This window comes from Seriola dumerili, unplaced genomic scaffold (assembly GCF_002260705.1).
Source record: "Seriola dumerili isolate Sdu_G_001 unplaced genomic scaffold, Sdu_1.0 BDQW01000290.1, whole genome shotgun sequence".
In the NCBI taxonomy this organism is placed as follows: domain Eukaryota; kingdom Metazoa; phylum Chordata; class Actinopteri; order Carangiformes; family Carangidae; genus Seriola; species Seriola dumerili.
Window position 1 is genome coordinate 3,738,224 of NW_019174545.1, and position 11,796 is coordinate 3,750,019.

Below are 11,796 nucleotides of genomic sequence, written 5' to 3' on the forward strand. Positions count from 1 at the left end.
AAATAGATTCACATTATACAATAGGGCCCTCTAGGGACATTAGATAAGAACAACTCACTTCTATATTACACAGTGTAGTCTAAAAAAACAAACCAAAAAAAAAAAACAGTGTCTACTTACTTTACTTACTGTGATCACAACGTCCGTGTTTTGATTCTAGCTGGAGGACTTTGTTGCCTTTGTCATACTCTCTCTCTCCCTTCATTTCCTGTCACCTCTCTACTCCCTTCCTCTGGATATAGGTGGAAAAAGTGACACAAAATTCTTTAGAAGAAAGTGAGGACTGTGCTCACTTCTTCAAGCTGTTTTTGGTAGATCAGACTGACAAATACTACATACCAGTAATATTAAGATTAAAAACTCGGTAACAAAATTAATAAAAATATCAGTAAGGATGGTTGACAGCTGTGAAATCTGCTCTGAAGTCATGAAAGAAGTTAGAATGTAGAAATGCATTGGGTTTGCTGAAGCCATACTCAATATGCTGTAAATAATACTCATAGGAACACTCAATACTGTAATACAAATGGAGTGATACTTTTCTCTCTTTTTGTGCGTGTGTATTTGTGCGAGTGTGTGTTGCTCTGTGAAAGGAAGTGTGTGGGAGGTCTGAGACTCAGGAGAATCTCAGGACCTTTCTCATTTCTGCAGATGTCTGGAATGCTCACACACACCAGCGAACACACACACACACTTGTGAACATGCACACACACTCGCGAACATGCATACACACACTGAGTTCACGCTTGAATTCGGTGTTTATTCAGATACCTCACAAACCACTCTGCTTGGGTGCCACATCACCATCACATGTGCAGGCATTTTCATTTGAAAGCTTTATCCATTTACAATAATCTACACACACAGTGGCTTCAGAAAGTAGACAATCTGCACTGACCTAATATCAACCCATCCACAGTACATTTTGCACTGAATTTAGAGGAAAATATGTGGAGGCATCCTTTGCCTCCACATATAAACTGTTATAAACTGCATCACAACCTCATGCCAGTTGCTACATACATATCTGACACGCCTCAGGATGCTTCAAAACAAGTTCTTGTCAGATTGTTTAAAGCCTGGTCTGAATGATTTTAGCCCTGTTTGGAAAAAACACAGCCCACCCATTCATTTAAATGTCAGTGCATCGGTGGTGCTAACATGTGGTGCTCCAGCAAAAAAAAAAAACACAAAGTTGTCTGGCAAAAAAAAAAAAAAAAAAAGTTTGCACCAAGACATCAACATCATCTTGCAAGGTGCTGCGTCGGCCAGTCTCATCCATGCAAGCACATTCTCCTGGTGCATTAGTTTGTAATGTGAACACCACATTTCTACTGTTTACTGTATGTTTGTCCTAATGAAAGATAAAGTAGTTGCCAGTTAAAATGCATTAATCTGTGACTCCCAACTGGACTTTCTAAAACAAATTTTATTTGAATTTTATTTTTATGTCTCACCGCTACCTTAAACAACACACCCCCTGCATTGTTTTAACACAGACCTGTATTTGGTCTGTATCACTGCTAACAGCATCTGAAACCCCTCGGACATCAGTGGTAACTTTCCGGAATCAACAATCCAACAATCACGACCACATCATGCGGCAGAGTTCTCTCTATTTTCTTTCTTTTTATTCGTCAAATAACTGCGTCCATTACGTCTGTGCAACGGAGTGAACACAGTGAGGAAAAGAGAGGCCTCTTTTTCAAAGAGAACACTGTAACATGTCTCGGCCGGAAAAGCACAGGTGTAAATAATAAAATTAATAACGACTGCTTCAGTTTCAGCGTCCTGCTATTGTTTATGCTGGCTCACTGACACACGGTCATGGCTCACTGGGACACTTGAATAGAACAGCGCCTTCGTTGATGTTATTAGAAACACCTGTGCTTTTCCTGCTGTGACAAGTCAAAATGTCTGCTGGTTTAAAAAAAAAAAAAAAAAAAAAGGTCTATTGTCTGAAAGTGTGCACCATTATTCCCCTGTTGTATGATTCATCATGCTGAGACTACAAAAACCTGCAAAAGAGAGATCAGGGAGGCAATATGATGCAGCCAGGAGGATGCTACAGTGGTAGGCTTTTTGCCATCTGGAATGGGTTTAAGCACTTTTCCCTTCAGATGTGGTAGGTGCAGTTAGTTTCATACAGAGCCCTTACATCTTATCCACGCAACACTGCTGACCGGCTGAAATGTCCTCACTGTGCTGGAGTAAAACATGAAATGATTCTCACAAAGATAGAAGAACAGCAAGAACACACACACACACACACACACACACACACACACACACACACACACACACACACACACACACACACACACAGAAAGGAGAAAGGAGTCTTGTCTTCCTGTTATTCAGAGCACCGCAAACTCAAGTCAGCATTTTAGCAGGATTTGCTACAGCTTGCCTGTTTAACCTTCCCTTTCTCATCTGTGTATGTACACACACACATACTGTCTGTAGTCAGTGTCTCTGTGTACACATGGATGTGTGGTTTTGTGTGTGTGTGTGTGTGTGTGCAAAAACAGCAAAGTCTTGGCTCACATCTGAACTGGTGAACTGGACTCACTTCCTGTCTGTGCTCAGTGTCTTTGTGTTACTTTAGCCTGCTGTTTCCTCCATGTTCACAGGACTCACCCTACCAACACACACACACACACACACACACACACACACACACACGTTGGTCTTTCTATAGTTTTGAGGATAATCGTTGACAAAATGCATTCCCTAGCCCCTTACCTCAATCTTAACCTAAAGCATCACTACTTATATGCCTAACCCTAACCTGAACCTAAACCTAATGATAACCTGAAACTTAAAACCAAGTCTAAACCTTCAGACAGCCCTTTGAAGTTGTGAGGAATGGACCAAATATCCTCACAATGCCAAAATGTTATCACAAAGATGGCTTCAAACCATAATTTGTCCACACAACTATAGAAACACATGTGTACACACACACACACACACAGACGTGTTTCGCATCAGGAGACATTATATTGGGTGACATTAATTTCCTGGAGACTTACCTTAATCATAACTGTAACCTTAAACCTTAAACCAAGTCATCACTCTAGAATGTAATAATTTATGTTACAGGGATTTGCCTTTTGTCCCAACAGGAAGTAAAGTCCTGACCGTGAGTGTGGAAACAGATTTATGTCCCCACAACATGAGTTATACAAGCAATACAATACAAATTATGACTCTCACTATTTTTTTTTACAAAAAACACAATCAATCAATTAATTAAAAAGTAATTTGCAAATGAAAATGATGATTAGTTGCAGTCCCATACAAAATAGGTAAAAAAAAAAAAAAAAACCTCACCTCAAACAGCGGCAACAATAAAATGCTAATAACACATTCAATGCATGAGTAATAGTAATCTAAGGATATATAATAGTATGCATACAATATTCAGTATAACACTCACAGGGGTCATTTTTTATTTTTTCGCTCTCTTCTCCTTGTGAAAAAAGTGCAACATGTAGCATCAATAAGTCATTAACACATTTGTTTTTGTGACACTGGTGTAATAACTGTTAACTTAATGAGAATTCTGCAACCTCTGCTCTGCATTTTACAACCACTTAAATAGTGTTTCAACTCCAAAACAGAGAGACGATACTGATCGGCCAGCGTAAGCCGGGCTGAAGCTTTCTTGTAAAGACAGATGGTGGAACCCAAATGAGAAAAAAAATAATATTTAAAATGAAGTGAAATAATAATGATGAAACTGAACTATTTTTTTCCTTGGGTGGTCCACAATGAGAATAACATGCAGTGCATGTGTTGTAGATGATACAGTGTGTGTAATCTGAGTCTGTTGCCGTCCTCCAGGTCAGGCAGTGTGGATCTGGAGCCTCTCCCCTCCCCAGCTAACAGCTCTGTTCCAGCCAATCGCAGAGGAAGCTCAGCGTCAGCAAGTCAAAGTGAGTGGTGAGATATAAGATGAGGGGACTAATCACTCATCCTTAAACTCTCAGGTGTATAGTTCTGGGGCAAAATGAGATAATGACTGTTAGCTGCACTGTCACGAGATGCACGTTGTGTCTCTTGTGGTCTGGGATAAAGTAATTTCCATAGACCGTGTTGTGAGAAAACTGCACCAAGTTAATTGCTAAGATCTATAGTAGGAAAATAGCAACACAGCTAAAACCAAGTCTAACAGGGCCAGAAACACAAGCAGTCAAACAATCAGACAGGTTTCAAACAAACCCCTGGTTTTGCTAAATTGTTTATGAAGCTAAAACATAAGTATATGGTAAATCATTACACAAACTAAACCAAGTTCCTGGTGCAACTTTAAGCTCTAGTGTATAAAGTATTTGTTTACAACCTGTCTCATCATCTGAACTCTCTTCTTTAGTTCCCCATTGAACTTTGTTGTAGTGACATAGCTGTGTTCCCAGATCTCAGCAGTTAATTTGGTGAATACTTTACTGTGATGTTTTTTTTTTTATATTTTATGCCGTAGTATACTATGACGTTTTTGTGACTTTTTATACCTCATTATACTATGAATTTTTCATGACTTTTTATGCCTCACTATACTATGACTTTTTATCCCTTATTTTACTACAACATTTTTATGACTTTTTATGCCTTACTGTACTACTGTATGTTATAATATAGTATTTATTAGTCCAGCTTTATGATTTAGAAGAATTGAACCATTTTGTTCCTCTGCTCATCCTTCCAGGCCCCGTCACCTTCACCCTGCCAGAGCAGGTTATCCAGAAGACAGATCACTTCCTCTTCTCCTACCCATGGTTCCACGGGCCCATCTCCCGCGTCAAGGCGGCCCACCTGGTTCAGAGCTCTGGACCGGAGGGACATGGAGTGTTTCTGGTCCGACAGAGCGAGACCCGCAGGGGAGACTACGTCCTCACATTTAACTACCAGGGAAAAGCAAAGGTACATCTCACGATGTGTGATAAAACAAACTAACTGAGACAGTTCAGTCCACATCTTAAAGTGTTTCAACAAAACATCTGGTAATATGAATGAACACTTTTTCCGAAACCCACATTGTTCTTCTTTTCATCCGCATACTTCAAATTGGTGCGGACCTCATTTCCTGGCAACGGTGATAAACACTTAAATGAGGAAGCATTATGAGAACATACCACTGGTGGAAAAGACCATAAACAAGTTTGGACCACCGGGGTTAAGAAAAGGAGGGGGCTACGGTTCAGCTCTCGCTCTGAATCACACAGTGTGAAAATCTGAGTGTCTCTTCTTTGTTTTTATTTCCTCACGCCTCTTTCTCTCTGTCTCTGCAGCACCTGCGCCTCTCGCTAACAGAATGGGGTCAGTGTAGGGTGCAGCACCTGCGCTTCCCATCTGTAATGGACATGCTCAGTCACTTCCGCCTCTTCCCCATCCCACTCGAGTGTGGAGCCGCCGGTGCCGTCACGTTGTCCAGTTTCGTAGTGGCGGGCTCCAGCCCTCCGTCACAGGGTGAGAGGCGCCCATTCAGCTCTCATTCATATCACTTTGCCAAACAGAAGAAAATATTGATGTTTGAGTGCTAAACATGTCGATAGTATTGGATTGTGTGAACAGAGAAGCCAAGGAAGTTGGGAGGTTTTGCTTGACGTCGTCACTAAAGCTCTCATTCCCTCTCTTTGTTTCTTAGGTCAGCTCTCAGGCGCTCTCCTGGTCCCTTTCTCCCTCCATCGGTGGAGCTCTGAGCCCAGCTTGGCTCACTGCAGCTTGGATCGCAGCTCCAGTCAGGCCCCTTCGTCCTGCTCCAACACCAACACCACCTCCAGTCCCAGCTCTGTTTCCCAGCCAGGAAATCACCCCCCAATTCGCACCAACCCCGTCCCTGACCCTCCTTCGTCGGCCCCCGCTCCTCTGCGTCGGAGCGAGTCAGTGGGGAGGAGGCCTCTGCTTCGCCACCCCAACACCCACACTCCCATCATCCCTCAGCGGGACTCAGACTATGAGCTGGAGCCTGAGCGGGGCCGGAAGCGGGCGATAGACAACCAGTACATGTTGCTCTGACCGGCTGAGTCAAACACCTCCATCACCTCTGAAAGACAGGAGTCACCTGTGAAGTCAACACACACACACATACATGCGCGCGCACACACACACACACACACACACACACACACACACACACACACACACACACACACACACACACACACACACACACACACACACGGTCGTGTGTACAGACACATTTTGTCACCCCACCAACCCAGCCTCAGGTGGGTGTGAGACACGATCACAGCAGACTCATGAACTTGAGCGAACAAGTCTTTGTCTGATGAATGCATAGCACTGTGTATGTCAAAACATACACACACTCACTATGCCTGAGCTGAGTGTGTGTTTACCAGTGTCAGACCCTCACAACAACCTCCACCCTGAGTGTCCACAGTGAATGTATTTTTGGGAGTTTTATTACAGTGTTGACAATAATGATTATTCTTGTTTTATTGATGTTGAGGGTCCGTGTGAGAGAAGGTGAGCCACACGTGTGGCTGCCCTTGAGCCCGAAAAAATATTTTTAAATATTTCTATTCTGGTGAATTCAACGAGGTGCGCTTGATTTAAATTCTTTGGCACTTAACCTGAACTGATGGGAAAGCACTGCCTGCAGAACTGGTTAAATCAAGTGCCTCTTCTAAATATTTAAAAGACATTTACTCTTCACACAAAGTTCCCAGTGTGGAGCAATCTCCTTTTTTATAAACACAAACAAAAAAAACACTCTATTTTAGAGTGTTATTACATTCTAGTAGATATTCCTCCCCTTGCGCATTATTATATATTTAAGTGCACATTGCTTTCAGTGCACTTTGGAAACAATGTGTATATTTTCTATACACAGATTCTTTTGTAGAAAAATTAAAAATAAATAAAGTAAAAAGGGGAAACTTGGTTAAAGTCAGTCAGGGCAGCATTTTCTAGAAACTTATCGAGCACCGCTTCCACTCCGTCAAAACTTCGCTGAAGCAGAGAACCACAGAAATGATTCAAGATTAGCTTTTGTCAGCACCGTTTTTGCCTGAAACAGAGGGAACTCATCGCTGTTTGTGGTGTGTGTGTGTGTGTGTGTGTGTGTGTGTGTGTGTCTGTCTGTCTGTCTGTCTGTCTGTCTGTCTGTCTGTCTGTCTGTCTGTCTGTCTGTGTGTGTGCGTGTCTGGATGCGTCCATTGTAATGTATGTGAGATGAGTGAAAGTGTAGTTGTGCTGATCTCAGTGTGGTACAGAGTCTGTGTGATTTTTGTCTCGCAGTAGTCACTGCTGGCTTTTCCAAAATCAGCTTCAAGTCTCTTTCTAGTGTCACGTTACATTTCAAGCACCAAAGGCATTATGTGCACAAAATTTACATCGTCTGACAGAAATAATTTCTGCCACAAAATCAAAGAAAATGGAATGATGTAATAACAATAACATATATGTAGTTGGATATTATCACCTTATATCAACTCATCTTTCCTCATACTCATTCACAAAACACATTCACAAATTTTTGTGCTGCTAAATTATTGAAAAATTAAAAATCTGAGACTGGACAACATCGGCCTTACTGATATTAATTATACTAAAGTAATTTCACTCCTTTGTATTGATTTTGTGGCATAAAGCGTATTGTGTGTCACCAAAATGAGACTTGGCACCAAGATGTATTATTTTACACATAGAGTAAAAATAGGCGACCAATAAAAGACATAAACTTGAAAGGCTTCACTCCAAAGACCGTGAAAGGGGGAAACCAAAAACAAAGTGGGAATTAAATCTAAGTCAATAAATGATTTGCCTAATCTTGTCGTTTTAACTTTGTGTGGACTCTCCACCAAAGTGAGCGTCAGAGCGCTGGAAACTTCAGTCCAGGTTTAAAATGTTTGTTTCACATCAGTTTTGTGATGGTTTGAGAATCTAGTATTAGACCCTTAAAGGGCTTTTAAAAGTGGATGGTGATATGATGCAACTGCTGAAAACCAGAGTGACACTGAAATCACACAGGTGCCTCTGTAGATGTTAACATGTATTTTCTTACAGCTTTAGGCAAATCTTGATTCTGGGAGTAGCATCATGTCTCCAGCTCTACTTTCTTTTTTTTTTTACACTCATAGCATTAATTCTTCACCACAGCAGCTAATAGTTAAACCAAGGATGGACTGTGAAAATAATGTATTTTTACAATCTACATTTTTTTTTTAACAGAACTTCCATGTTTTTAATTAGAGGCTTTGTGAGGAAGGTTTGGTTTCAGTCAGAAAAGCTTTGAAAGTGACACGTGAGATGTCACACACCAATGATCAGACATTGTTCTTCATGTTTCTGCGCTCTTTGACTAGATTTGATGAGTCAATAATTTCAGGTGCCTTCCAAGTTTGTCATCATTCTTTTAGAGGTTTTAACCACCAGTTTAAAGCTGCACTGACTATAATAGATAGATAATAGATAGTACATCACTCAACTTGGGTGTGAATTTTATTGTCATACATTTTTTTTTCTACAGAAAAACACCAAACAAACAAGTCTTTATCAAAGAAAGCAACTCTCATCTGGTGTCCAGTTTGTTTGTGGTGTTTCATCTCATCCACCATCAGGTCTGAGTTTCCTCAAAAGTACCTAAAAACCTGATTTTAACCCAAACTGATCTGAACCTTGTGGTGATTCTGTCTTGAGCCAGAAATGAAAAGATCAGCTTGTGGCCTCATCAGATTTGTTTCAGATTCGCTCTCTCTTTTGAACCTCATCTCTCCTCTTGAAGATGGAAACCTTCAAAAACATTTTATTTTTGGAAAACAGATGCAGAATATCCCATAAACAGTGATCACTTGTTCACATAAAAGCAGTAGTAATCTAATTTGCCCAAGGATGAAATGTCAAATTGTCTGTAATTTTGTCTCAGTTAACTGAAGCTTCACTTCCATTAGCTGCGGGATGCCTGTGGGGAATAGTGTGCTAGGACTTGTCCGTTTGTCTTCTAACCTTGCTTTAACACTAACTTCAGCAGTTGATTTTAGATTTACCTTCAGTAAACCTGTGCTTGATATATGGTTTAGACTTGATTCTGTCTGTCTGCCCTCTTTATCATTGTAGTTACCTGTTTTTTCTTTTTCTTTTTTTTTTCTTTTAAAGAGAAATACATAAATGCAACTTCATTTCCTCATGAGTATGACCAGAGTAAGTCCTCTGTGATTACTCCTCTTCTTACGCAATAAGTCAGCTTTGTCTACCAAAGGAACATTTTTTACAATGGTTGTATAGTTCTCTTTAAATGTATCATCATGATCAAGACTGACATCTTTGAAGTGTTTATAAGGGGAACAAAAACAAGGACGTTTTTGGCAAAAGTACGGTTGGTCTTCCTGCCTTTATGCGCCCGAGTCTAAACAAATCCCTCATCACCTCTTTTTCATTTCTGCTAAACAAAAGCAACGGTAACTAACTATTTTGGCTATCAGTCCCCTTTCTATGCTGATTTTATGTTGTTTTTTATTTTTCTTTCTTTTAGGGAGAATGACTGTGCCTTTGCCAGAAAGCTGCTGTTGCTTTTCCCCTTTTCAAAAGCTCAGGGTGTGATGTGGTGCAAAACTTGTGTAGTGCAATATCTGAGAGATGCTCAGTGCTTCACACCTTTTTTTTATGCATGTAGGGAGCGATCAGAGGCTTCTAGATGGATGAATTAATTGGGTGAGAATTCAATGTTAAAAAAATATTTGACAATGCCACATTTCCCAGAACATTTTGCTGTTGCTTTATGGCTTCTAATTTTGTTTCGTGGTTCACTCCAGTTTGTCTTCAGAATCGAGTTAATGCTAGAGAAGATCCCAGTGTACCTCAGGTGTCTTTAATCCTCAGCATCCACTCCAGCAACACCTTTAGTGCCCCCCCCCCATGTGTACATTAAAATGTCCAGTTGATGAATGTAATGTGTTCTCAATACTGTTCATTCTGTTTCCTTTTTTGAACTTCGCACTGTAAACATTCCAGTTTAACTCATCAATACTTCAACAATGAAATTGTGGAACAATGAAAAAGAATGAAAACAAAAACAGCTTTTACAATCTGTCATTGTGTTTGCATCCCTTTCAGTTATAAGCATCTAAATTATATTAAATATATATCAACTGTATATTTGACTTTTTGTAAAATAAACCTAACCAAAAAAAAAAAAAAAATCAGTTTGTTGTTTGTATGTGTGTGCACTGTGTGTAATCTTGTTCTTCTGGTACATGCTGTACAAAATAATGAGCATGTGATGAACTAGTTCAAGATATTCACTGTTCAGGTGATGGATGAGGTTGGACAGGGTGCAGATAAATGCATCTGTTCTTACCTGGTGTTTTAGGCCATCTGGCCCTGGAAAAATGCTGGTGGATTCACTCAAAGGCAGGATACCAAATGTAGCCTTCGCCATCAAGTCTAAATAAGATTACAACAGTACCACTTCCTGATGGCTTTATTTACGATTAATAAATAATTTACAGATCAGTTATAAGCCATTAACAACAACTTTTGCGTTGCCAGATTGTGGAAAATCCTCTTCCTGCCTGACACTTTACTTGTCCTTTTAACAAGCTCTGTAAATCATTAACTTTATTTTGCCACAAAATAGCTTTAAAAAGGAAATGACTAGTGTTAAAATATTTGTTTTCACTAAAAATAAGTCTGGGGCTGGAATGAATGATGATTGTAATTGTCAATAATCTAATTATTTTCCAAGTTAACGGTTGCCAGTTTGGTTTGGCAAGACCTCAGAAAATAGTAAAAATGTCTGTTTCACAATTTCCCACAGCCCGACCTGATGACCAGTCTATAACTGACAGATTTTCAATTCATTATCGTATAAGACAAATCCTTCCTAGGAATAAGCTGTATAAGCAAATGCCAGCATTTCTGGTTGATTATTTAATGATTAACAGATTATCAAAATAGTTGCAGAGAAAAGACCGTAACACACCATGCATTAGTCCGTCTATCAATACTTGATGAATTCCCCACCCTGTGTGTGGCGTTCTACTTAATGACAGTTATAATATTTCTGAATGTTTTAATTAATGTGTGTGTATGTGTGATGACTGCTCATGTGATGGAAATATCTTCTTGTATATGTCTCCTTGAATAACAGAAACAGAAACTACAATGCCCATGTTCATGGTCAAGAAGGAACAGATGAAAAACACACAATGCAATGCAACCACAGTAAGCCATTCAGTTTTTAAAACTTTTTTATTGTTTTTAAATTTTTTTGCTCATTTTTTAAATTATTTATATTATCTACAAAGTAAAAGTTTTAACTTAAAAGTTACATAAGGGTCAGGTGAGACGTGGGATCTGATCACCTCAGCCATTATAATTTCATAAATAACATTTCTCCTGTCCTCTTGGCTGCCAAAATGTGTTTATTTCACAGGAAGCTTCTTGTCATGTTTCATTTTTAGTTTGGTTAGAAACCTGTCATGTACTCTGGAAACAAACGCAGCACAAAGCAGCAGCAATAAACAGTAAGATTAATACTGTCTAAAAGTTGGAAGATTTTTTTTCCCGTAACAAGGTGCAGACAAAATACAAGTTCCAGTTGAATTTTCTGCTTCACTCTCACTGATTAGTTACTCTCATTCTCTCTTTCATGTCTTACTTGGCAAGCTGACTCAAGTTGCAATTTGGGACCCCTGAAAGTAAGTGTGTGTGTGTGTGTGTGTGTGTGTGTGTGTGTGTGTGTGTGTGTGTGTGTGTGTGTGTGTGTGTGTGTCTGGGCGTTTTGTTTGTGTGTGCGTCTGTGTGTGTATGTGTCTGTGATATCTGCA

General features: G+C 39.8%; 1 protein-coding gene across 1 annotated transcript in view; it reads left to right on the forward strand.

Annotated features, from left to right (window-relative positions):
* sh2b3 (SH2B adaptor protein 3) overlaps positions 1–7,096 on the forward strand; it is a 54,176-nt gene extending 47,080 nt beyond the window's left edge. Inside the window, exons 6-9 of the mRNA XM_022757619.1 lie at positions 3,851–3,942; positions 4,713–4,927; positions 5,296–5,473; positions 5,652–7,096. Of these exons, the coding sequence (XP_022613340.1) occupies positions 3,851–3,942; positions 4,713–4,927; positions 5,296–5,473; positions 5,652–6,022 (856 nt within the window). The 3' untranslated portion in view covers positions 6,023–7,096. The remainder of the gene's footprint in view (positions 1–3,850; positions 3,943–4,712; positions 4,928–5,295; positions 5,474–5,651) is intronic.
* The last annotated feature ends 4,700 nt before the right edge of the window (positions 7,097–11,796 follow it).